The sequence below is a fragment of the Bos indicus genome, chromosome 3, assembly GCF_029378745.1.
Source record: "Bos indicus isolate NIAB-ARS_2022 breed Sahiwal x Tharparkar chromosome 3, NIAB-ARS_B.indTharparkar_mat_pri_1.0, whole genome shotgun sequence".
Lineage (NCBI taxonomy): Eukaryota > Metazoa > Chordata > Mammalia > Artiodactyla > Bovidae > Bos > Bos indicus.
Window position 1 is genome coordinate 28,315,236 of NC_091762.1, and position 27,731 is coordinate 28,342,966.

Here is a 27,731-nt window from a genome sequence, read left to right on the forward strand (position 1 = left end):
GGTCAGCAGTGGACTGCCGCGGGGGCAGGGGCTCCGGGTGCAGCAGACCTGGGTGTGGCATAAGCCCTCTTGGAGGAGGTCGCCAGTAACCCCACCATAGAGCATCAGGATAATTCCAATAAAATGAACCCAGCCATCCATCACACACTGTTACATTCAGGGCAGTCCTGAGCAGGGGTGGAGGCAAGTGTTTCAGGGACCCCGAGCCTGTGCAGTCTGGCCTGGCAGGGGGTGCTGGACCCTCTGCAGGCCTCCTCATGCCAAGGCCTGGGGACTTAGGGGCCAGAGTGCTGGCCAGCTTGCCCAGTGCTCCACTTGTTTGAATAGTCACTCACTCACTCATGCAACCAGTATCTGTGCTGTGCCTCTTGTTACCCAATGCTGCCCTGGGGCCAGGGCTGAAAAAGGACAAAAATCACTACCCAGTGGAGCCGGCAGCCTAAGGCAGCAAGTGAGACAACAAATAAGAATAACAAACGCTCTTGCTGTGTGCCAGCCACTGATCTCAGTGCTTTCATATTTCATTTTCACCACTCTGTGTTATTTGTTGTCTTAGTCAAGTCGTGTCCAACTCTTTGCAACGCCATGGACTATAGCCCACCAGACTCCTCTCTTCATGGAATTTCCCAGGCAATAAAACGAGTGGGTTGCCATTTCCTTCTCCAGGGGATCTTCCTAACCCAGGAATTGAACCCACGTCTCCTTCATCAGGTAAACAGCCACCAGGGCAGCCTGCCCACCTATGAAGTAGGCACTATTGTTAAGTACAATTTACAGACAAGGAAAGTGAGGCACAGAGAGGTCAAGTAACCCCCTCAAGATCAGCAGCCAGGAAGTGGAGGAGTCCTGGATTTGAACAGAGCTCATACTTTCAGTGATCACACTCCACAAAATAAATGTCAGTTATACGTCACCATAGGAAGTGATAAGTTCAGTAGGAAAGAAAAAACAGGGAAGCAGGATGGGAAGTGCTAGGGGGTATGTGTGGGAGAGAGTGGTTTGCGGTTTTAATTATAGGGGTCAGGAAAATCCTCATTATGAAGGGCCACTAGCAAAGACTTGAAGGAAGTGAGGAAGTGAGTTATACAGACATCTGGTGGTGGGGAGAACATTCTAAGGAGCAGATAACGAGTGCAAAGGCTGTGACGGGGAGTAAAAATTCTGCACCCAATTTCAGCATGGGAGGGTGAGGGCTTTCCACACCACCCAGCAATTCCCTGACACCAGCTCAGGCTCGTAAAATTCAACTCAAACCTGACACTATCTCTGCAGAGATAGCCACAGAATCCATAGGCTAAAGGTTCAGTTCTATAAGACTCCTCTCCCCCACAACCTCAGACCCCACTCATAAACCCAGCTTGTCTCCTATGCTTCTTCTGACTTATAGACAGGTGATTCCAGTGACTCCTTCATTGGGTTTGATTAAATTGCTAAAGCAACTCACAAAACTCTGAGAAACATTTTTAGTTCCTGGAGTATTGGTTTATTATAAAAGCCTGTAACTCAGGAACAGCCAGTTGGAAGAGATGCACACGGCAAGATGTAAAGAAAGGTTGCCAAGCTTCCATGCCTTCTCCTAGGGTACCATCCCCCTGAACTCCACGTGTTCACAATCAGAAGCTCTCAAGTGGGTTTTCATGGAGGCTTCATTTTATAGACTTGACGGATTAAATCCCTGGCCATTGGCAATTGATTCAACTGCCAGCTTCTCTCCCCTCTGCAGAAGTCAGGGGTAGGATCGCAGGCCCCAACCCTCCAATCATGAGATTGACTCTCCTGGTAACCAGCTGCCATCCTTAGGCGGGGTACAAAAGTCATCTCATTAACAAAACAAGAGACACCTTTATGGCTCCCATCACAGGCAATTCCAAGAGTTTTACAGATTTTGTGCCAGAAATGGGTCAAGGACCAAATATATATTTCCTGTTATAAGTCACGACGTCATAGGGAGCCTGCCTGGAGCGTGCCAGCAGCTGCAGTGGGGGGAGAAGGAAACTGAAGGAGTTGAGACAGAGGTAAAGGGTTGGGAAATCATACCACCCAGGGCTGATGAAGGCATGACGTGGACCTGGGATGTTTTCTGAGTGATGGGAGTTGTGGAAGCCATTATCAGTCAGTCAGTCAGTCATTCAGTCATGTCCAACTCTGAGATCCCATGGACTGTAGCCTGCCAGGCTCCTGTCCGTGGACTGGATTGCCAGGGGATTTTTCCAACCCAGGCATCAAACCTGGGTCTCTTGCATCTCCTGTATTGGGAGGTGGATTCTTTACCACTAGTGCCACCTGGGAAGGCCGGGAGCCATAATGCTTTCTGACATATATTTCCCGTCTGTTCCCTTCTGACCTCAGGATAGGATTACTCTTCCTTGTCCCTCTGAAGCTGTGTGTGGCCATGTGCCTTGCTCGGTCAACAGAATGGGAGCAGAGGTGATGTGGTCACTTTCAGATAGAAACTTTGAATAAGAAGTAAGCGTTCTTGGGTTAAGCCACTCAGATTTTGGTGTTGTTTGTTACCTCAGCATAATCTAGCCCAAACTGATGAGTATAGATTCCAACAGGGAAGACCTGTTCTGGCAGGATCAGTCTGGCAGCGGCTGATATTCAGAGACAGGTTGGAAGCAGAGAAAGCAGTTAAGGGAGTATTGTATCACCAGATGAGAGATGCAGATGATGGTCAATCAATCATCAGTAATATTGGAAATAACAAAAAGTGATCAGATTCCAGATACATGCAATTGAGCCATCAGAATTTGCTAGTGAATTGGATACTAGCAGAGAGAAAGAAAGTCGAAGATGACCCCAAGGTTTATGGTATAGTCAACTAGAAGGACAAAAAAAAAGCCCTCAACCCTCCAAACCAACCTCTTCGTGCAACACACACACACACGTTTCAAAAAAGAACTCTATTTTTCTTTCAGTAGGCAGATGCCTGAAATTTCACTATTAAAGAGTCATTCTTCTTGGATAAGCATTGCCCTTTCTAGGCAGTTTATTTCAAAATGAAAATATCCACTAGAGAGGTTCTTTAATGTGCATTGATTTATTTTAGCAACTCAGAGACACCCTTGAAATCATCTAGTCCAAGCCTCTTATTTCATTTGAAAAAAACAGAGGTCCAAATAGGAAAACGATCTTGCCCAAGGTCATGTAGAAAATTAGAATCCAGCCGAGACCTGAAGAGAAGGACTCCTGACTCATAGCTCGTTGCTTTCTTCCCTGCCTCTTGTCCAGGCTGCGTAGAGCGCTGCTGGCTGTGCATGCGCTTTGGAGGGATGCAGGGAGGAGAGCCAGTGACTCCTTCACTATTCTGTGTGGGCCAGTCCTGAGCAGGACTCAAGAGTATCCTCCTTCAAGGTTGAGATTCTTTCCATCACATGAACCTTGACTTTACAGGTCCTGAGGCAAAGCCCATACCTGAGAAGAAAAAGTATTAAAAGGAGCTGAGAAGAATACATCCTGTTCAACTCTGCCTATGAGTGTGTCTGACAGTTAGCAAGCATGGGGCATGTTCAAGTCCCTTCTTCCCTCTGTCTCGTTTGGTGTTTTCCTGCCCTGCCAGCTTTGTGCCACTCTTCCTACAAAGCATTCTTTGCACGGCTCCCCCTGGGTCGGGCACAGCTAAAAACAGACAGCGCCAACACTCCTCTTGGTATCCTGGCACATTGTTTCCTGGCACGCTAACTAGAATCATTTGATGCTGCATTTTTATGTCAGGCTTTAAATCTGCAAAGTGCCTGACTATAATTTTTATTCGATTTTTATTATTAGTTGTACCTTTTAAAACAGCTATTTGAAACCGTTACCACTGAAACTCTTCTCTGACTTTGGCAAATCTTGGATCATGGCCATTTTTGGTGACTTCCGTCTTAGACCCAGTCCAGGGTCTAAGGAAGCCAAACCACCTTTTTAGGTAGTTAGTGAAATCTGCCATTTCCCACGTGTGGCAGAGTGGTGAGAGTCAACAAGCAGGTTTGGACCAGAATCTCTGCTTCTAAGAAGAAAGTAAAGAATAACCCAAAAAGAAAAACATGGCAAAAGAGATTCACAGCTTTAGAGGCCAAATAGCAACTCTCAGAGCCACTGGCAGTCAAGGGACAGCTTGTAATGTTTATCAGGTCCCAGTATTGAAAAAATGTGTAGAATAAACTAAAATCATGTTAACTTTTCCTTCTGAAGTTTAAATGAATATCTGTATTATACAAAAGTGCCAAAAAGTATATCAAAGCTTATAAAAATAAGGCTAAGACAGTGTTTCCAATGATTTTGCTTTCGTTGGAAAAGAAATGTCCCCATAAAAAGGCATAATTTGTGCCTCATTCTTCTGTTGAGCGATCTACAAACACTGCACTTGACGGCCTGGGTAAAATTCCCTTTCTTCCAAGCAAACCAATTTTGTCTTTCCCTGCACACATGTAAGAAGTTTGGAAAGATCACTAAAGCCACACTTGGAACAATGTGACATTGTGTGCTGCTCCCGGACACATGGCCTGTTTCATATGTTAAGTGCTTGCTAAATTCCACTAATGACAATGCCATATGTGCTGTCTTCAGTTTTTACCCCCATTTATACCTTTATTCCCCCTCAACAGACCCCAGCTGTTATTCAAGTATTTAAGTCCCATCACAATAAAGATTTCTCAATAATGAATGATCCCAAACAGTGGCCTGTTTCTTGGAATAATTTTACCAAATTCAATTTGGTACGGTGTGTACTCAGATCTGCCAATGATGCAGAAATTAAAAAAAAAAAAAAACAAAAAAGCTGAATACCTGATCTCAGAAGGCTTGCTGTTTGTAATGACAAGATTCCAGCATAACCCCTTGAACTCGATTCTGATGGGACCTCATATAGAATTCCAAATGGGAATGATGGCTTTGTCCCATAGAGATTTTAATGCCTTTTTTCATTTTGATATATGGCAAAACCAATACAATATTGTAAAGTTAAATAAAATAAAAAAAAATTTTTTAATGCCTTTTTTTTTTTTCTTATTCCCACTTTTGCCACTTTTTGCTCCAGGCCTTGACGGATCCTAGGTTCCATCACAAGGATAAGAGAACTTCAGCAACTGCCATTCCTCTGTGACAACAGAGTCATTTCCAAGGGGGTTCAGGAGGACTGCTCATCACCTCAACCACACAATCAGGCCTGACAGTATGATACTGGTATTGACACCAGGTGGCTTAAGGAAGATTTACCTGGACCAAAGTACACATCAGAGGCAGAGTTTAAACCAGCTCTTTGCTCATCCTAAGAACTTGGTAGCGAAGTAGCTCCTTAGTTCATCTCAATCTAGAGGGACGACATCACACATAAGATCTTTTCTTCTCGGGCCTCCTGGGCAAGCATTTTTCCCCTCACCACAAAATGCTTTTCTTTTTTCTTTTTTTTTTTTTAAATGAACTTGCTGCTCCAAACTGGCTTGGTATCTGGCTCTGGGTCCAGAACTTGAGGCTAAATGGTGAGGTTGCAATGTGTTTCTGGATTCTGTGGTTTCAAAGTTACTCCTTCCAAACCAGGGTGGGCTCTCTGAACAACGGTCAAGTTGGCACACTCCGTGTCTCCCTACTTTGTCACCCCAGCTTCCTCTGGGTAGAAGGAAATGCGTCTGCAGCATCAAACAATGATTCCCTTCACTGAGCACTCATCCGGTGCCAGCGAACATCCCAAGTGCTTTCCCTCCATTGTCTTGTTTAAACCTCCCAGTATTCCCCTGTGCCTACCAGATCTTCCTCCCCCAGAGGGCATCTCCCTCCTCTGAGGAGTCTGATGCTCAGAGAGGTTAAGTAACCTGCCCAAAGTCACAACAGTAGTAAGTGGTTGAGGTAGCCTGGACTCCATCCTAAGATAAAGGAATTCTGAAGGTCACAGGCCCAAGCCTCATGACAGTACAGTCTTCAATCAAACATCAATCACATGCTTTATGCTATATAACACAAACACAAGCTACTTTCCCAGAAAGACAAACAAGAAAATGTCTTAGAGAACTATCTAACTCAGCTTCAACTAAGGTCTTCCCAGTCCTCCCATGACATCCTGTAAGCCCAGGACTGACTTTCTCTCTGCGGCTGGGACTTGAACTCCTGGAAACATGGCCTGACAGGCAGCAGAATGTATACCTGCTCAGTAGGGCTGCAGAAGACTGTTTGTCAGGAAAACGCCTTCCCCTCCTGCACTTCCTTCTTATTTAAAATGAGATTTTGAAAATAAAATTAACCATTGTGTAGAATAAACAGTACAACAATAGCTGTGATTAATCTGTCAGAGACAGTGTAATGTGATGCTAATAGGAAGAAATAAACTCCTGTTGAAGATCAAAGTCAGCTCTGCACATGGAGAACTTTTAAAATTAGAATGCCAATATATGAATCTCCATCCTGGAAAAAAAACAAAAAGAGCTCTGCAGGCTGGCAGAATGAGGGCGGAAAGACAGTCTGAGGACGTTCCGCTGCCCGGAGAAGCAGGAACCCTGGAGAAGAAAAGTTCCGGTCTGCAGCCCGGCCTCTTGTCCTCTAGTATCTGGCAGCCCCTCTTTCTCTAACTTTGTGGTGGTCACTCAAACCTCCCCCAGGCCTCCACGTACTGTTACAACCCATCCAGCTCAGCCAGGGCAGGTAGGAGGAGTGTGGGGCATGTCTGCGTGGAGTGTGTGTGCACGCAGGTGTGGAGGAGGGGGGATGCACCAAAGTCTGCATTGAGCACCCACCTAACAGAGCTCCTCCTGTGCCTTAGCACCTGTAGGTGCCTTAGCACCTGTAGGACCTCCCAGGTGGCACTAGTGGTAAAGAACACGCCTGCAAATGCAGGAGACAGAAGAGACATGGGTTGATCTCTGGATTGGGAAGATCCCCTGGAGGAAGGCATGGTAACCCACTCCAGCATCCTTCCCTAGAGAATCCCATAAACAGAGGAGCCTGGAGGGCTAGGTCCACAGGGTCGCAAAGAGTCTGACACCACCGAAGTGGCTTAGCATACACGTGAGTCTTAAGTTACAAGTGAAGGAACTGGAATTGTGAACCCAGATCTTTCGGGTTCTGAAGCCCAGGCGTGTGCGTGTGTGTGTGTGCTTCTCTTTGGGAAAAGTATAAGCTAATAAAGAAACTGTGATGATGCATGTTCCACTTACATCCATGGAAAGGCAAATGAAGAACTGAGGAGCATGCAGTAAACAAGCAGTTAAACAACAATAAAAAATGGAGTGCCTACTGTATGCAGGCAGAGTGTTAGGTACTGAGGATGGCATGGCCCCTGCTACTCTTGAGAGAAGCTTATTGGGAGAGAAAGAAGGGAGACTGACAGGTAGACAGGCCTTTATAATCCAGTGCAGATGCTGCAGAGCCCCAATCAGAGGGGGTGAGGGGGCCACAGAGAAGGACCCTACACCAGACTTGGGGAGTCAGGCTGCCTCCAAGTCATGTCTGTACTGAGGCCTAGGAGACAAGGCAGGGTCAGCTTAGTGAAGGTGACTCAGAGCAGGAAAATGTCCCAGGAAGAGGAAAGAGCATGTGCAAAGGCGCAGAGAAGCATGACCCATGGATGCCTATACAATATCTCCATGAACAAATATGAAATTATTTCAGCTCCCCCACCCCAGATCCTGGGTTCCCTCAAGTATCCCCTTCACCCAATTTACAAGTTAGCTCTGCCATGTTCTGAGCCAGCTCTGTTGCCCACTAGAATGTAGATACCCCTGAGGGAACCAATGGCTTTTAGTCCATTTCAGCTCAGGGCTGGTGACTGTCCCAGGCCATTTCCTGAGAGTAAAAATGGACGCCTAAGGGTGATTGCTGGCTCCCCAAAGGGAGGCAGGTTTTGCCAAGCTCACAGTCTGGCAAACATGAAGTCCTGCTGCTGCCAAGACTCTTGTCATAAAGGTGCTACCTGCAAGGGTGATGTGTGCTCCCACCTGTGGCATCTCAGCATCACAACAGGAACTCCCTGTCACTCCCACACTGCCACTCACTTAACAGGAATGCAACCCGGGATTGAGCGGGCTAAGGGAGCTTGACCAGGGTTATGGTGGAATTAAACTGTTAAATGAGCCAGCACACCTGAGTGGTCTACAGTTTTCTTAGCTTCTACCAGACTGACAAAAATGATTTTAAGTACTTAAGTTTTGTTTTCTTTAAGGATTTTCCAAAATACCAGTCAGTAAGGTGCAATGGATTACTCCAATACTTAGGCCACCTGAGGCGAACAGCCGACTCAGTGGAAAAGACCCTGATGCGGGGAAAAACTGAAAGCAAAAGGAGAAGAGGGCGGCCGAGGATGAGATGGTTGGATAGCATTACTGATTCAATGGACATGAACTTGGGCAAACTCCAGGAGATGGTGAGGGACAGGGGCCTTGTGTGCATTAGTCCATGGGGTCACAAAGAGTCACTAACTTAGTGACTGAACAACAAAAAGGTACAAGGCTGAGGGCATGGATTTTGGAGCCCACAGACTAGGTGTGTGACTTCAATCTGGTTATTTAAACTCTCTGAATTTCAACTGATTCATTCAATAATATGCATTTGGTGAGGATCTACTATACTCTAGGTGTTATGAGGAGTACTAGGCTGACAGTTCCTAAGATTTTATAGTTTAGTGGGGATGGTAGACTACAGCCTATTATGTGAATGTAACAAGGATGGGCACATACACTTTCTTCTGCACTCCCAGTATTCGACTTCTCCCTGTTCTTCCAGAGGCAAGGGGTTTCATAGGAGACTTTTGGGATTGTTGCAGCCAGGATTCAAACAGAAAGAAAAAGCCGACATTCAGCTTTCCATCCAGAATAGGATTTTTGAGTCCACAGCTAGACAACGGTTTTGAAAGCCAAGCATTCTCAATCAAAAAGGAGGGGTGGGGGAGCTTTCTGAACTTCTTAAGCTCCATTAAAATATCAAAAGCAGACTTGGAGCTCTTGATCAGACTTTCACTATAGGCCTAAGGTGGGGAGAGCTCAGGATGTGACCTGAGAGGAGACTGGCTGAGGGAAGGAGGAGGACAAAGCTTTTGCCTTCAGGCCTGCAAAGGAGAGTGGGCAGGGGAAAGACAGGCCGGACAGGTGACCACTGGCCAGGGTCCTCATTTTCCCTTCTTCTTGCTGCTACTGCTGCTAAGTCTCTTCAGTCGTGTCCGATTCTGTGCAACCCCATAGATGGCAGCCCACCAGGCTTCTCAGTCCCTGGGATTCTCCAGGCAAGAACACTGGAGTGGGTTGCCATTTCCTTCTCCAATGCATAAAAGTGAAAAGTAAAAGTGAAGTCGCTCAGTCGTGTCCAACCCTTAGCGACTCCATGGACTGCAGCCTACCAGGCTCCTCCACCCATAGGATTTTCCAGGCAAGAGTACTGGAGTGGGGTGCCATTGCCTTTTCCACCCTACCCCAAAGGGTAGGATGAGCATTACAGAAAGGCATAGGAGAGAACCAGAGAATACTGGAGCATGCGGCCTACTTCCCTGGGTTCAGGCCTCTGGGAGATGCCCCAGGTTTGTTTTGGTGCCAAAAGAGCAGAGAAATGAGAGTATGGCATTGGGGGTGGGGAGTTCTCAGCAGAGACTTTGAGATAATGCCTCTGGCTCCCTTCAGCCTGCGTGCAGTGTGCCGAGATGGCCTCTTTCCTGACATCTTTCCTGACCTCCAGACTTCTGTGTTGTACATATGCCCCTAAATGTTCCACAGTTTCCCCCCCAAAATCCTAAACTGAAGATCTCAGCTTCCTAGCCCACCCACAGGCTCCAAAATTGACACCATCTCTATAGTTGGCACAAACATTTATTTGATCAGGCAAATGGGGAAGCCAGGGGACATCCAGGAGACCCCTTTCTCTCCCTTATCCCTTCATCCAACCACTCCCACATCCTGGCAACCTTACTTCTACATTTATTTTGAACGTGTCTCCTCTCTACACTTAGTTCCTAGTAGCAGCTTAGGCCATAATTGTCATTGTTCACTTGTATGTGAACTTTATGTTTCCCTCCAAGGAGAGCAAACTGGGAGGAGAGAGTGGGAGACACTGGAGCATCAGGTTAACACTGTGTATGTAGCATAAGGTCCTGGTGCTGCACACACATCGGGTGCCCCCAAGATACCCCCAGTGCCTCAGATCTCACTATCCAGGTGCATGCTGATGGCCTTTCTTCTATAAGCACCTGGGGGCTTTCTCTGCTGCAGAAGCACGTTCAGATGAGAACAAGAGGCAGACTGCTAGTGGTGGGGGACTATTCTCCCCTCTCCCCAAATAGCCTTCAAACAACTTCAAATACAGGTTGGAGGATAAATACCCTAGCTCCTTCCCTCCTCGTGAGAGATGACATTGAGGGATGACCATTTTGCTTGAGAATGACTATACCCCCCGGGTGATCCACACCCTCCTTGACCTCACCTGGGACTCCTCCGGCTTCATTTCCTGCCACTTTGTGCCCCATTCATTCTGAACTGGCTGCAGTGTGCTGGACGTACCACACTGTTACCTTAGTTCAAGTTTTCCCTCTGTCTGCAATGAGGTGTTTCCCAACATTCTTCCCTAGCTCTTACTCATGCCTCAGCTAAGCTCACTGACATATATTTAGGCATTTGCCATGTGTAATACAGAGTGTCTCAGAAGTACCTAGGAAGGGCACTCAGTCTTTGCTTAGGGGGTCAAGGAAAGCACCCCATTAGAAGTATTATCTAAGATTCCAAGAAGTGAGTTTCAAAGGAAAAGAAAGGGGCAACATGGAACTGGGGGAGTGATGGTTTTTTGAAGCCCTGAAAAAGGAATATGGGGCCTGGAGATGCCAGCACAGCTTATTAAATGAACTGAAAAAAGTTCACAGAGGCTGGAGCTGTAGGAAAGAAAAGGAAACTGCAGGAGGGGGAGATGAAGAGGCGTGAGAGGCCGGATGACACAGGGCTTTAAGGAACAGAGAATTTATGTTACTGCAATGGATGATAATGAAGAGACTCTGAAGCTCCTAGTGGGCCAAATGCTTCATTCCCAGAGCTTCCATATCTTCCCTGGGCTGTATCTTATCAGTTTACACATCTGCTTTCCCATAGGATAGCAAGTTTCTATGAGGCAGGAAACACTTCTCCTTGACCTCTGTTTTCTTGTCCCTAACACAGATCCTGCCCCAGAACAGGACTGTAATAAGTACACTGAGTTGGGCCACTGAGGTGACAGACAGCCACCCAGGCCAGACTCCTCCACAGGAGCATCACAAAGAAGGCGTGAGGTCCCAGCCTGTGCCTTAGCATCACGGATCCTAACCGTCAACATGGCACCACGTGGCAGGAGAGAGCAGCCGTAACGCTCTACAGACAGACTTTAGGGGGCGCTACCCCAGAGTATCTCTGCAGTGATCCCAACAGAAATGCCTGACACCCGGGCTGGTGGGGGCTGAAGACTGAAGACCTGGATGTAGACTCCAGGGCAGCAGTAGTGGTGTGGGGGCTCCTGAGGAGCACTGAGGACTCACCCTAGTGGGTGGGGAGCGGGAGAGCCTCAGAGGGGTCTGAACACAACACCCACGAGGATGAGATCTGGGTGGTCTGCGTGGTGGCCGTCAGGTCATTGAAAGCCTTTCTGGGGACAGAGCTGGACCATTCTGGGAAGTTGGAGTGTCACAGCTGTTTGCATTAGGAGAGCAGAGGGGAGACTCCAGTCCCCTAGGAGACTGGCTCAACCTGCACCTAAAGAGGTCACTGTCTGTTTCTTCGTGGCTGATTTCTGTGTCTGTCTCACACTCCTTTCCAAATCAGGCTCAACCAAGTCACAATTTTATTTTTGTGAGCCTGGAATATAATGTATATTAAATAACTATTTAATAAGGGCTTCCCTAGTGGCTCAGTGGTAAAGAATCCACCTGCCAATGCAGGAGATGTGGGTTTGATCCCTGGATTTAGAAGATCCCCTGGAGAAGGAAATGGCAACCCACTCAAGCATTCTTGCCTGGGAAATTTCATGGACAGAGGAGCCTGGGGGCTGCAGTCCATGGTGTCTCAAAAAGTCAGACGTGACTTAAACTCGACTAAATAGCAACAACAAAAGTGGGTGAAGCAACTTCTTAGCATTTAAGTTCCATACAACTAGAGGCTATTTTGTTTACTTGCTTAATCTCTGGCCCCTAAAACAGGACTGGCCCATCGTAGGTTTTCAAAAATTACTTAATATATTTAACTCTATAACTACAAGTTATTATGTCTCAAAAAGGATAGATCTTTCTCCCAAGGTCACGCCACCTTAGAGAAATGAAATCTTCCTAGTTGCAAGCTGGTGGCTTTCCTGGGCTGCGGTGCCCCCAATGGAGAAGAGCTGAACTGCTCTGAGTCCAGCTAGGCTCTCTGGTTCCAAGGATGAGATCCACAGGGTTGCTGCAGCTTGAGTTAAGAACAAAGACTTTGGGTGGACGTGCTGAGGGGGATGGGGGGATGGCGCAGAGCCCTTGCCCGTGTCAGTATATATGGTCTAAAACAAGAACACAGGAGCACCTGGGACATAGCTACACTCAATGTCAGTGACTGAGGGGCATGCGTGAGAGGTCAGAGTTGAACCAGGGGGTGGGATCTTAAAATGAGGAGGGGACACCTGCAGGAATGAGCATGGGAAAGAAAGTAAAGTCATGGACTAAGCCTTGGGAGGCAAGTTGCACTCTGAGGGCAGACAGAGAAATCAAAGAGCTAGATGGCAAGCCAGGATGTAGTCACAAGAGCCTGGAAAAGAAAATGTTAGACGCTGGAGGTCATTGGAGAAGAAGCCAAGGACTGGCATAGTCTGCTGAACCTGGCCAAAAGGAGGAAGAGGCACAGTGTTTAACAGCAAGAGCACCACAGGCTTGGGTCACATCTCTGCTCAGCCATTGATTTAGGCAGAGCAAGAAAAGTACCTCCTAGGTCTTCAGCTTCCTTATCTACAAATGGATGATGGCTACTGATCGGGCCTGGGTCCAGGCCTGAAACAAGGATGCGCTCAATAAATGCTGCCATCTTGATACTGGTGGCGGGGTGGTTATTGCAACTGTGACCTTGAAGAAGACAATATCAGTTCAGTAGGGGGAAGGGAAAGGGAAGAAGATAGGAACCAGACTGCAGGGAGTTAAGGAGAGCCAAGGAAATGGTGAATGTCAATGACTTTGCTGAGGAATTTGGTAGTAAAAGGAAGTTGAGAAATCCAGTGATTCTGCTGCAGAAGGGCCAGTTGTTTCTTTAAAAGAGAAAAGGCAAGTGAGTGCTCACAAGCAAAAGGGAAGAGACCTTGGAGATTGAGAAAGTGAAGAGACCAGAGAGGAAGAAAGGAGACATCAAAGAAGAGGTAGATATAGTCCTCCAGAGGAGATAGGGGAGCCCCCCCAGCTGCAATGATCTCTGCTCCTTTATCAGCCTCCCCACTCCACCCAGGGTCTTGAGGTCTTTTCCTCAGCCAGAGAGTGTGATATAAAGAAGACTTGCCTAGAAGTCAGGAGACCTGAGTTCTGGTCCTGCCCCTGGTTGTTTCTACTTGGTCTGCACCCTTGTTCTTCCGAAACGTGTCCTCCTCCTGCATAAACGAGGTGGCTGGAGCGATCATCTCCGTGATTCTGTAACTGTGTCATCTCACTCAGCATTATGAGATGTTTCCTCTTCTGTAGTGTTTATGCACTCTGATCAGCAGGAAGGAAAAAAAAATCTTTGAACTGAAGCTATCACTTCCTCCAGCAATTGGGACAATATTTCTGTTTCACACATACTGCGAGCAGATCCGGTGATTCCATCAGTGCTGATAGATCACTATTGAGCCTCTTGGTGTTTTAAATAGCATATGCACTTGGTCCTGGCCTTCTGGAATGAAGCAAGGGAGAGACAGGAGCTTTGTGCGAGGCTGAGTGTTGCTGTTGACAAGGCACTCGATGGCTACAGGCTTCTGCATCCTCAGAAATAACAACAATTACTGCGCACGCCACAATCTGTCCTCCGAGGCAGCAAACGCATCAGCTGCTGGTTATTTTGATACCCTGGATAAAAAGCTTTCGAGAAAATCTAGTACAGAAAACATTCTTAACCTCTGCTTGTCTGCACCATTCCTTCTGCCTGCTGCCCTCTCAGCTGTTTGGATTCCTATAAATGTAGCTGGTCCAGGCTTCAAGGTCCTCGTCTCAGTGGCCAAGAGGAAGTCATTTCTGTTTGGATCCTCATGAAAGTGGAAGAAGCAAGAGAAGAGACATCTGGTTATGTGTCTGTGTGCCAAGGCCGGTCTGACCTGGAATCTGCTGGGAACCAATGCAGTGTGAATGCGCTGACAGCCGCGAATGGCTATGAGCATTGTGGGCTTCAAAAAGCATTCACTGGACACCTACTGTGTGCCAGGCCTGGTGCTAGGACCAGGAGACATGGTGATGAACACAGCCAGGAACTAATAACCAGTCCCCACAAGAACACGAGCTCTTTGATCAGGTACCATGGTCATCTCACAGACTCGCACGTAGTTGTTCAGCCGCTAAGTTGTGTCTGACTCTTTTGTGACCCCCATGGACTGTAGTCTGCCAGTCTCCTCTGTCCATGGGATTTCCCAGGCAAGAATACTAGAGTGGGTTGCCATTTCCTCCTCCAGGGGATCTTCCTGACTCAGGGATTGAACCTGAATCTCCTACTTGGCAGGCGAATTTTTTGCCACTGAGCTACCTGGGAAGCCCCTGACACATTGTAGGTGCTCAATGATCAATCTCTGGAATGTGTATTTGTTATGTACATGTTATAATTTACTCAAGATCCTTAAAATTCAGGGACATTCAGGGACGGAAAGGAGTGCTTACTAAACCAATATGTGCCATCAGAATATGATCAACAATTTGGGGAACGGGGTATCCAGGCTTGTATCCTGTTTACTTTTAAATCTCCCTCTTTACATTCTACATAAAAAAGAGCCACAAGTGCCCCAAAACCTTTTATCCTTCTGGGTGATAACCCGGACGCATACAAAAGGTCTGCATTCAACAACCAAATACTCTGTTATTCTAAAAATGTCAACTTCATCCCTGAATTCTTGGGCAGCGATTATGTAAGGCTTAGGGCTGGCGCTTTCAAACAAGTTTATACATGACATGATTGATGAATGAATTTGTCCCATTGTCTGGAAATTCCTTTGTTTAACTGACTGATACATTACCTAGTGGATCACCCTACTCTGATGCCACGTCTACAGAAAGGGGCATTCATGGTGGCTCTGGTCACTTACACTCACCTCCTAGGTGTGTGTTCCTCCACCAGTTTGTGTCTGAACAACTCAAGTGGATAAGCCTTTGCTGGGAAGTAACGAGGTCATGTCAAAGCTGAAGCTCCCTTCCAAGTCTGAGGCTTTCTTCCTACCTCAGCCTTCTCAGGTAAATGGGTAAACCTGGGTATGGGGGCAAAGACAAAGACAGAAAGAAGTGGTAACCTCAGATCAATCTGTGTCAAGTGCCAAAGCAGAGCCTCAGCTTGTTCAAGTGCCCTCCACTGGGGAAACTGGCCACCTCTGTACTTAGAGCAGGAATCCCTATGCCTCACTAAATCTGGCACCCAAGGGTGACCTTCACATTGATTGCAGTGGCATGGCTTCACCCATAAAGGGAGACTCTGCCTCTCCTTCTCTCTGTCTCTCTCCTCACATGCCTTCCTCCCTTGTGGTATCAGGTACAGAGTAGGGGTTCAGCATTCAATTTGCTCAAGGAAGAACTGAAGAAACACGTCTACAAGCTCAACACCAGAGGGGTTGGTGGAATGAATTTCCAAAGACATAAGAATCCCCCAGAACACTATTACAATTAATGATGCACATTTAGTGGAAATCTGACTTTGGGGTATTTCTGCCTTGCCAGTATGGGCCATGGGTCAGACATGCTTCCCCCGTCAAGCTCTGACTCCACAGAACCCAAGAAATCTTGGAGGGTGATCCAGGAGATCCCATCCCACGGAAAGCACAGATGGTGGAGGAAAAGAAGAATTTGGGTAAGGCTTGGGGTAGGGTGGAAGGCTGTCTTCCTAGGTCAGTCTAGAGTCACAGAACTCTTACAACATTGATGAAAGCTGCGCAGCCTCTATCCAGAAAAAATGCAGGCATCACGCACAGACAAACATGACTACAACTTCAGAAAGATCAGGGACTCCAGGAAAGAAGTTTCCTGAGTCAGGGCCTTAAGTGAAGGCTCTGATTCTAGGTCCTGATGCCTAAGTGCTCTGTACCTTTTCTCTACAGAGGACTTGCCCTTGCCCCCAAGGGTCTTCTAGGGGGATAGGGTTCTCAGGGCCACAGCCCTCCCTCGTGTCAGAGAAGCCTCTGCACCTTCATCATGCAGAGCTCCCCTGGGTGCTCTTTTTTCTTCCAGGGTGACAGGAGGCGTCCCGGGAGAAAGGGGTCTCTGGACTTGTCTCTTTTGGCTGCCAGGAGCAGGAGGAGCAGAAGCCTAGGGCAGGGAAGGTGACGTCGGACAGGGACGGACACTCCCGCCGGGCTCCAGTCGCTGGCTGCAGGCAATGCTGAAGGAAAGCGTGGGGGAGATGGAGGGTGCGTGGTCAGCCGGGCAAATCCACCCACCCCGAGCCTGTAGGCCAGTGGGCGTCGGCAACCAGTACCCCGGCCTGGTGTCTCAGAAAATCCCCAGTCAGCCGGGTTCTGCGTGCGGGGCCCCTCCAACCGCGTGCGCTTCCTTTTGACCTCTGTAGGGTTGAACCCCTCCCAGGCCGGGTCCAGTCAGCCTTCCCAGGGCAAGTTCGACCAACCTCTCTCGTCCCCAGGAGGCCCCGCTGGCGGGCACCTCCGCCTGGCCAGAGCAGGTGCGGGGCTGGGGCCCGGGAGGGTTGGAGTGGGGGAAAGGATTTGGAGTGGGTGACTCAGGGAGGAGGGGCTAAGAATTCAAGAAGCTGTGTTGAGCAGCTCGGCGCTCCGGCACAGCAGAGAGCGCTGGGAGCCGGAGGGGAGCGCAGCGGTGAGTCAGGCTGCCCCGAGCTGAGCCCGAGAGGGGTGCAGCGCGGGCACGGGCGCGGGCCGGCGTGGCTAGGCTCCCGGGGGAGGGCATGCAGGGATGGCGGTCTGGCGAGATCTCCGGGCACCACCGCCCCCGAGGTCCCGCGGGCTGAAGTGCGGCGGTGAGAGGAGCGTCCCGAGTGGGTGCGGGAGCGCGGGAGCCTCTGCTGGCGGGCGAGTCGTGGGGAGCAGCGCTCTATCAGGTCGTGGAGTTCCCGATCTCCTGATGGATGGTCCGAAGTCCGGGAGGCAACCCTGGCGCCTGCAGTCGCGGCACCGCGGTGCCAGACTAGCTCGAGGGTTAGAAGGGGGACACAGCGCAAGTGAGGGAGAGTAAAGAAGCCGGGAGAGAGGGATGCGCGGGCTGTGAGCGCTCCCGGACAGCAAGAGTGGTGGTCTGCACCGCGGAGGGCGAATGCGCGGCGAGCGCGGGCCGCGGTGTGCGCCCAGTCTCGCATGTGCTACGCTGCCCCCAGGACGCTGCTCCCAGGTATGGGGACCGGCCGGGCAGGGGGCTCTGGACCTGGTGCAACGAGTGGAGCCAGGGTCGCTGGAGGGTTGGGAGTCCTGGGTGATGGCCCCAGGGTTGATAGAGGAAGCCTGCTGATCAATCTCCATGGAAGGTCCTGCTACGTGGGTCACACGCCTCACCTCCAGCTGTCTGCTACCAGGTGTAGGAGAAGTTGGCATGAAGGGGTGGGGCGGGCAGCGCCTTACGTCCAGGCGGCAAAGACCCGGAGGAGGGAGAGACAGGACTTGGGGTCAAGGAGCGGCATCTTTGAGCAATCATAAACTTAGCGGCTTCACTCTGATCACAACTCTCCTTTTGCTTTCCAAAAAAAAAAAAAAAATTCTGAGATTCTCATGGAAGGTGATTTCTGCTTGAACTTTCTCTTCTCTAGTGACTTGAGAGATTAAAAAAGAGCGTGCTTGCTAGGCTGGTTTTTCCAAGTTGTTCCAGGTTGGAAGTTGTAACAGTTTGTCGGATAATTTATGGGTGTTTCATGCATTAAAGTGTGTTACTGCAAAGCCTTTGGGTGCTATGGGTATTAAGGAAAACTTAGTGCACGTTCCCAGCTGGAAACCAAAATAGGACTCTCCTGGGTATCTCTGCCCCCTCTGTCATCTGAAGCCAATAGAAATCCTGGAGAAAAGGCACTTGATTAATTGTTCTGGCTCCATCCTCTGGGCGCAACCACTGCAGTGCCAAACCCCGCCCCCCCCCCCCCCCCCCACCTTTCCCACACATGCATTCTTAAATTCAGAAAGGGCAGTGGCAGACCCACCAGTATCGTCTCTCCAGGGTTTTCAGACTCTTGAAGCTGTCACTTAAGTCTGCTGGAGGGGACTGTTTCTCCTTCTCAACGTGGTGCAGAAGGACAACAGCCATCAGGCCCTGCCAGCTCTTCTTGGGCAGTGTTTACTATTTTCTATCCAATGTCTGAAACTTTCCCCGTCTGAAGACCCACTGAACAAAGACTCCATTCGGTCTGGAAGGGTCTCTTTTGTGGAGAAGTCATAGGTCAGCCTGGGCAACCCAAATGTCAATCCACCGTGGTCAGTGTTCCTGGACATTGAGGTAACTGAGGACTGGGGTTGGGGGGTGAGTGAGAGTGGTCTGGGGTCTGAGGCTGGCCCTGCTGGTGTTGACTCAGAGAGGAAATGAATGTTCCTCAGACTCTGGTCCTTGAAGGGGGTTGGGATTAACAGCACATGCCACCAAAATCCTCCCCCAGGCTTTTGCCAACATTTTTGTGCAGGTGGGAAAAAGGGCAACCTTGAAGGGAAAAATGTTAGGAGGCACCACGGGAAATGGGGAACCAAGGTCACGGGAAATGGGGAACCAAGGTCTCGGGAACTGGGGACATGTATTGATAGGACTGTAGAAGTATCTCAGAGGATTTTATAGCAGCTGCTAGTGCCACACCATCCCTGGACAGCCATCTCACCCTAAAACTCCCCAGACCCACTTGAGAATTGGAAAATAGGCTCCACTCGGGGCAGCCATCCTAGTACTAGGGACTTTCCATATCCCTAACCTTTGCTCACTTTCTCCTACTTCCCACCACAGATCTTCTCAACCTGGAGGGGCAGAAGGAGCAGGGAATGAGGCTTCACACTCTCCTCTTACAGAGAAAAATCTGTCCAGTGTCCAGGAAGGGGGCCCCAGCTGCCGACATCAGCAGGGAGGGTAGGGCATGGCAGGGCAGGGCTGGAGCCCGAGGGAAGTTTCTCATCATTGCTGAGATTAAACTGATGAGAAAATCACACAACTTTCCTTTTAAATGAGTGCTGAGCACTTCGGCTGCACATTCATGGAGTGCCTTATTTCAGTGGCAACTGCACTGGAGCCACAGAAAAATGACACTCTGCCCTCAGCAGGCGGTAGAAGGCTTGCTGAGGACTCATATAAAGTCTGGATATCTCTGAGCAAACAACCCATGTTCCCAGAGGGTTTCTCTTTCTTTGACTGGCACTTCTGAACTTGCAAACCATCAACTAAACTGTCAGCTCCTAGGCTCAGCCAGTCCTGAGAAATCAACTCTGGGCCAGTTTCACAGAACAGCATTCTGTGGCCTCTAGCAAGTAAAGGAAGAGGAAAAGACCCTTCCCCAACCAATTGCCAGGGACCTTGCTTCCTGACAGTGGGGAGATGGTTAACATCCAACCTCTAAATAGTAGCAAAATCGAGATGGCCCCAAGGCAGAAACGTAGCTGGAGAAGCTGAGGCTTTGTGGTCATTGACCTTTCGGCTGGTTATGCATAGGGATGGAATTGTCCTATTTAAGCCGAGATGATAGACCTTGAAGCACAAAATTTAGTCAAGACCAGAACAGTGAAATCACATAATAAAAAAAGATGTTATGCTTCATGATTTTTTCATTACTCTTCTATTCTATGGGTTACCTTACATGTTGTGGAAGAATTCCTAGAGGTTGTTTGCCTCAAGAGAAATTATACTGAAACAATCTCTTAATATTTCTCTCCTATATTTTGGGTAAACTTCTTGTGGTAGTTTTTGAGTTGTAAGACAGAAGGGAAAATAGCTTTGTGATCTTGAGCGAGTCACTAAACTTCACAGCCTTCACTTTCCCAATCTATGGGAGAAGGGTAGTATATTAACAGTGTTTCTCAGTGGGGCTGTTGGCATTTGGAGAAAATTCTTGGTTAAGGGTGACTTATTTCTGTAATGCTGGAAGTTGAGTATTCCTGCCCCACCTACCAAAATGACAGAAATGGTGACAACCCAAAATCCCCTCTCCCCCATGGAAGGCTAAGTGCTTATTAAAAGGGAAATACTGCTCCCAGTTGAGAACTCCCTTGGCAATTACCAATAAGGACCTTTCTTTCAGGCCTTATGGTCAGGCCATCTTCTACTTAATCACTGAACTGGGGCTTCAGGGATCCAGCCCTGGGCTTCATCCTCCAAGAGCCAGTGTATCAGGCTTCAGGAAACTCAGTGCCGTGGTCCTGCGGGCATCATCCTTTGCTTTTGTCAGTAGAGTGTGACTACAAATGGCCCACATGAAAAGAAAACCAGAAAGAGTTGGGGGGAAGGGACTGGTGGTATTAGAGCATGGCGGCTTCCTTCTCTGCCATATGCTATTAAAAATACCGGCAGACTGCCTGCCCCGGGTGTCCACAGCACTGGGAGGAAATCCTTCTCTCCTTTACTAAATGGATCACACTGTAGCACCAGGAGGTCACTTCTCTGAATGAGAGAGCGAGGAAGCAGAGCCCTCCCTGGCACTGACAACACTTAATACAATGTGGGCACATGTTGATATCAAATTAATACAACCGTGCCCAAGCTGTGAGAGTAAATGGGAATCAATAATGTGACATTTAATTGAAAAAGTAGGCTAGCAATGTACACTGGAGGGATGGTACATATAACACTGGGTTTATTCTCACTTATCCTTACCTCTGCCACAAGGTCTCACTGGATGACAAAAAATGGGGTCATTCGGGTTATTCATAGTGCAAAGGGCTAAAATGAATAATTTCTTTGGAGGATTTTACTGCTTGCTACCCACTCCCAAACCCCTGGAGTAGGGAATGGCAACCCATTCCAGTGTTCTTGTCCTGGGAAATCCCATGGACAGAGGAACCTGGTGGGCTACAGTCCACGGGGTTGCAAAAGAGTTGGACACGACTTTGCAACTAAACAACAGCAACACCCCCAAGTTGCTGAAGAGGGAAAGCTACCAAAGAAGTAGAACTGGCAGGGTTCATAGTGGATTCCTAATGAGGCCAAAAAAAGAAAAAAAGGACATTAGAGATGTAAGGAGATTCCCAGATGAGACTGAGACTGGTCTGGTGATGCAATCTGTCAAGTAAGACTAGCAACAATGCTTTTTGGGTTTCCCAAGTTTGGCCAACCTCTTTCACACGTGGAAAATCTTTTTATTAGTAGTAGTATTATTAGTCAGTCAGACAGTCAGGGTTTCCCTGAAAATTCCCCACTGGGGTAAGCAGATGGAGAGGTTTGGGCACTGCCTGCGGTGGCCTCTGCAGGTGGAGAGCTCTGCAAGTGGAATGATCTGGCTCTGAAGTCAGTGAGAATAAACAGCCCAAGCTTCCCCCAGAAGCTGTTCCATACTAAGGGCAGTTAAAATCCACTGCTACGGAATAGGCTCCCAGTAACCACAAAGTATGTGCTACTTGGTACACAGATAGGCCGATTTTCCCATTTCCTTTGGCTGTCCCCTCGGTAGCCAGGTTGGTGGAATATATCATCTGTCTGAACACCACACACATTCCCAAGTGAGCCCAGGGAGGGCTGCCTGCTGGAAACCATGAGAGCTCAGCCCAGGTCCAGAGAGGGAGGTACTGTCTAAGCCCCTAGTCACTGTGGATCTGACGCGGGGTTAAAGTGACTTGCATTTCTCACTTGTCCAGTCTAGTGAAACGCCATCCCGTGTTTGGACCTGAGCAGACCTGGCTTGGGAAGGGTCCCCTGGAGAAGTGCACAGCAACCCATTCCAATATTTTTGCCTGGAGAGTCCCCATGGGCAGAGGAGCCTGGCAGGCTACAGTCCTTGGGGTCTCAAAGAGTCAGACATGACTGAGCGACTAAGCATAGCACAGCACAGACCTGGCTTGGAGGTTAGCATGCTAGGGTGCCATCCCATCCTTGTCAATAACCAGGTATCGAGGCCCCCCATGCTGTATGGGAGATGCTGAGAGAGGCAGACTCCCTTTGGACTGTTCAAAAGAAAGAGCAGTCATGCTCCTGAACGCTGCTGGACTAAGTAAGCAGGGAGGAGGGAGATGAGCGCCAGGAAAGCAGAGATGCAGGCGGGCGTCTCTTGTACCTGGTGTTCCTCTTCTGTGAAACAGAGGTAACAGTAGGACCTGCTCTGTTGGGCTGTGCACCTCAAGTGGGGTGATAATGGTGGGATGCCAGCACAGGCCTGGCACACAGCTGAGCAGGCACACAGCAAACACGAGCTCTTTTCTGTCGTTCTCTCCCTCAGTGGTACTGATCTGAGGTATGCTTTTCGCTTCAGATTGAGCAACACCATCTCTGCATTTTTTTATGCCTCTGTATGCGTAAAGCTTTGCTGCCCTGGGATAAGAAATCTTTCTGGAAGCATCAAATCTTCTCTAGGAATTTACCCACCGTCATTTTGACTTTCTGTAATTAACATTCTCATTGGGGGAGAATTTTAACCAAACATTTCATCTTCTGAACTACCTCGGCCTCATAATATCAGAGTGAAAGGAAACTCAGAGATATTCTCCTGCGATTTTCTTTCAGAGGCAAACTTCTCAGACTTGTATCTCAGAGATGTTATGTAATGCTCTCTAAATAAGGCATTTCTTGAGAATGGCCATTTGTACTGGCAGCTTTAAGAATGTTTCGGTTCCTTACCCCCACATAACAACTTCTCCCTCCAACAACTCATTTCCTTAGGATTTTATGTGTCTTATCAAGTTCACAAGAGAAGGAAGAGGAGGAAGTGAAATTTTCTATGTCAGCCGGGCATTCATGCTCTCCCACCCCAAGGGTCAGTGGCTGGGCAGCTGTTGCTAAATAGCACATAACCTGTGGTTAAAGCGGGGAACAGTCCCCACCCTGAGAAGGCAACATCAGGCCATGGATGGATCTGCCTTCTTCCAATGAGCATCTTGATTAATATGCTAACCAGGGGCCTGGGCCCTGTGGTGAGTCATAATAAATATAAATTTTGCCCAAGGAGCTTGCTCTAAAATCAAAATTTAAATGGCCTCAGAGGCTCATCAGATAATATGAGGTAAGACTTAGGCTGGTGGGGGCTGCAGAGAACTAGAGAGGGAATGCCCCATCAGAAAAGGACAGACAATCTGTTGCTTTGCAGGTCTGTAGACCCAATGTGGCCAGATTTTCCAACTTTTCCAAGAATTCAAACTTTATGCTTGAGTGTGTAGATCCTTCACTTTTCAAAACATCTATGCAGATCAACAAAACCTGCCTGCAGTTTCATCTTATTATCCAGATAGACACACTTGGAGAAATTGAGAGCAGTATCAAAATGGAAACTAGCTGAAGAAGTTCCCATCGACTCTGAGAGGCTTGAATGACCAGTGTCCTCTAGGAAGGCTTCCTAGAGGAAGGGAATGTCCTGCAGCCAGGTAGGATTGTATAAAAGCAGCCCTGGCATAAAACAGAACCAGCTTCAGACGCAATCTCTGTCTCTTATTGGCTCTATAACCACATAATGACTCTAAGCCTCAGTTTTCTCATCTGTAAAAGGGACTCATAAGGCGAATCTCAGGGGACAGTTGCGAGGGTGAGATGAAGGAGGGCTGGAAAGCCCTTACTTAGTCCAGAGCCTGGAACATTGGCGGTGCGCAGTGAGCCTGAGTTCCGTCCTAATGCTGGGCGGGTGGGGTTTAGCTAGTCCAGAGGACATGAAGGACCAGAAACATGAAGAAGGGCCATTCACTGAGCTTTGTGAACAGTGGCTTTCTGAGGACTTGGGCTTCGATTGCTTTTCCTGTCCCCAGAGAAGGACAGCATTTGTAGGCTGTTTTTCTCCCCTCCTGCCCTCTTCCTGCTTCTCCCCAAGGCCTGAGACTCCGTTCCCGCTTGCTCTGTCAGAATCCCACACTTTAAAAACCTGAGCTGGGCCAACAGCAGAAAAACAGAACTCTACTCCATAAGAAGGAAAAGTACTCCGGGAGGCTGTATAGACACGCATGGCAAATATTCAAGGAATTCTTAGGAATAAAAAAAAAAAAATGTAAATCTGGATTTTTGCATGAGGCCATCACAGGAACATGTTTTCTCAATTAGCATGCACATTGTTTGGAGTGAAGTCACTGAGTCCGCGGCTCCTCAGGCTGACTTGTGCTGAAGCCACCTGATCAGGACCTTACTTTCCATGATCGAAATCTGATTCGATCAATCCTGTTCCTGCCCCTAGCTGCTGAAACAAAATCACCCCAAATTCTAAACCAGGGTGAAGACATATGCACTCCACTGCAAAGCAATCAAATTTCAGATCCTGGGTGTACTCACCCAAAACTGAGAAAGACAACACTACTCTTGATGATGGAGTGACAGTCTTCACAGACCCTTGCGTTATTCTTTTCCTTGGGCACTTATTGTTAGATGGTGACTGTGCATGGTCCCGTCAGAGCAGATGTGTCCTGTAAGTTCTGAAAGCAGAGAAAATAGTTTCTTTTGCGAAAGCATGCATCAATTGCTTAAAATATTACTAGTCGGTGCCTGAGATCAGCGATTATGTTTTCTGGATGGTTTCCTGGACTGACTCTTTTCCAAGCAAACGGCTTTGTCGGATATTTGTAATTTCTGAAATATTTGATTAATGATGTCCCCTCACCAGAGGGATGGTCCAGGGTACATGATTAGCAGCTTGCTTTAGAAACAGAGATACAGCCCAGCATCCAAAGGGATCAAGCAAAAAGTTGAAAAAATTTCAAACCCATTGTCATAGAATAAAGTAAGGGACCTAATAGGTTGGGACCTATTAGGGAGATGAGAAATCAATTAAGTGGTACAACTTTTTTTTTTTTAAAGAAAGAAATAGAGTAAAATTTTTAAAAATCAACATGCATTGCATGGAACAAAGGGAAATATGTGTGAAAACTTTGTTTTAATTGTATATATGTTTACACAATATGTGTGCAAACTGGATCATGACGGAAAATGTATTTTTTCACTATGAGTCATAGTTAAAAAAGTTGAAAAGCTCTTGGCACAGACAACAGCATGGTTTAGAAAAGGGCATCGCTCTGAAGCCAGACAAGCTTGGGGTTAAGCCCCAGCTCTGTGATTCCTAGCTGTATGATCTTAGGGAATTTAAGTTCTCTAAGCATCAGTTTCCTCATTTGCAAGGTCAGACTAATTGCCTCCTCATAGGGCTATTGTGTAGATTAAATGACAAAGATGTATGAAGTGCTTGGTACTGGGTCTGCCATCAAGGAGACCTAAGCAAGCAAAAGCCACTGGCATCAATGGTTTTCTCCTTTCCCCCTCTGCCTACTCCTTCTTTATCTTCTTCTTTCAGACTACTCAGCCTCATTAAAATGATGACCTCCCTAAATATTTTTGTCCCTGAAATCTCTGGCCAGCCTAGCAAAGAAACAATAGCATGGTATGTTGTCTGTATCCCTACCTTTCTACCCTCTTTCTTCTATTTCATGTTGGCAGAGGCATCTTTCTGTGATTCTGTTCCCTGGACATCATCATGACAGTAGTTGTCCCAAGGGCCCAAGACATCCCCCTCCCTGTCACTGAGAACCATCAGCGGGGTATCACAGCATCACAGCCTTCCCCAGCCTTGTGACCGGGACAAATTCTTTGGTCCTAATGTGGTGGTACAGTGGCTCTGGAAGGAGCTTCTGTTCCCACAAATCACATCCTTTCCTTCTCAGTATATTTTTATAAGGACAACAGGGCTAAGATACTATTAAAATGTTGACATTGTCAAATTCTTAAGAAGTCCCTGCCCGGAGCAGGGAGCCTAACATTTTCTTGTGAGCGAGGCTCCAGGCTGCCCCAGTGCGGAGGATTTCAATTTCTCTCCTGCTATTAACAGCTTACAGGCTCCTAGTGTGGGCCTTGGAGCTGACGGCTTCAGGTGAGCCAAACCCTAATCCTGACTCCAGCCCTCAACCTGGCCCACAGTCTGTCACTGACCCCAGACCTCCCCTCTCCAGCTGAGGGTACATGGAAGAATGACCCATACCAGGGGCCACAGAGGTGACGTGGCCCAATTTTCTTGAGAGCCTGGCTAATGCAGTCCCCCGAGGACAGCTCAGCGATGACAAACCGCTGCCTCTTTGTTCAGGCGGAAGCTTCACCTTCTGCCTCTTGTGTTCCCCATGCTCCCCTGGGGCTCATTCCTGTTCTCTCTCTGTAAAATGCAACTCCCCACCCCCAACAGGGCCCCATTTTCACCACTCAGATTCAAAGAGGATTATTACTGACGTCTCCTCAAATGCTGAATTCCTGTCCAGACCAAAGATTTAATGCTCCTTTCTAGGCGGTTTTTTCTAGGCAGTTAAGACATCTTTATTTGAGGTTGCAGGGCACGGGGGCTTACGGGGAGAAAGTGGGAGTGTTATAATTTTCATCTCTGTAAGAGTCTTCTTTACCACAACTCATCCCACCATCCCCTGTAAAATTCACGCCATCAGGCCAGTTGCACGTGTTAAAGAACATTTATAGGGACTTCCCTGGCAGTCCAGTGGTTAAGACTTCGCCTTCTAATGCAGGTGCTGCATTTTCCATCCCTGGTTGGGAAGCTGAGATCCCACATGCCTCATGGCCAAAGAACCAAAAAGAGAAAACAGAAACAATATGGTAGCAAATTCAATAAAGACTGTAAAAATGGTCCACATCAAAAAATCTTTAAAAAAAAAAAAACATTTATAGCAGAAGAGAGACATTTGTCACATCATATACAGCCCCTTGCTCCTTAGCAGGTGGGTTATATTGAGTGAAGCATCAGGATCTTGACTGGATCATAAACAAAGCAGCTAAGAGGCTGTTTAAATCCATCACTGTTGCACCTGAGTTGCTGTTGTTGTTTTTTTAGGAAAAAGCAGAGGCTGACTTACATTTTCTGTGCCCAAAAGGGAGGGAAAAAGGCATATTTCCATCCTTTCTGAAACTTGCAATGACAAATGGAATCAATTGTCCCAGAACATGACACACCACCAAGAATGTTTCTTATGCATGAAATGAGTTACCTTTCTTTTCATCTGGGTTCAAGGGTACTGCATCTGTCCTTTTGCGGCAAAAGTGTGAACACTTAGAAATGTTTTCATTTTCTTTTTCGAGGAGGTCAGACACCAAAACCTGACTCCAGATTTCACACCCATGTGTCAGCATCTCCATTTCCATTTATCTTGGAAATGAAAGAAAATATTCTGGGAGTGGAACTTTTGAGTATTGTTTTGAATTTTTCTAAAAAAGAGTGGGACATGTCAGAAACTAGAGGGCTTAATAAAGCAACAAATATTATTTGTTGTAGGTTATTTTTAAATCACCTTTGTGATTAAGCATAACAAAAGTAATTTTAAGTTGGCACAGTACACAGAATATCCACATTCTACTCATTTTCACTTCTTTAATGATTATGAACCAGAATTATGACTGGCAACACTCATGCTTGTGAAAATTCCAGAAACCTGTCTGAAGCTTATTTCTTTTATGGATTGGGAAAGTTGTTATGTAAGAAAGAAAAATGGTTGTCAGATATAGATTATTTATTTCTGCTCTGTCATACTGAGAGCTAGGAGAATGGGGATTTATTTCTGGGTCAGCT

The 27,731-nt window shown here is 47.6% G+C and overlaps 1 protein-coding gene across 4 annotated transcripts in view; it reads left to right on the plus strand.

The window, feature by feature from the left end:
- The first annotated feature begins 16,662 nt into the window (after positions 1–16,662).
- NGF (nerve growth factor) overlaps positions 16,663–27,731 on the plus strand; it is a 58,553-nt gene continuing 47,484 nt past the window's right edge. Inside the window, exon 1 of one of the 4 annotated variants that reach the window (XM_070785869.1) lies at positions 16,663–16,757. Coding sequence is in view for 2 of the 4 variants with exons in the window: in XM_070785868.1 (XP_070641969.1) it covers positions 18,489–18,526 (38 nt within the window). In the remaining 2 variants the exon portion in view is untranslated. Of the gene's footprint in view, positions 16,758–16,825; positions 16,910–18,209; positions 18,527–27,731 lie in introns of those variants that run through there. The other 3 variants (XM_019956747.2, XM_070785868.1, XM_070785867.1) reach the window with 3 other exon arrangements.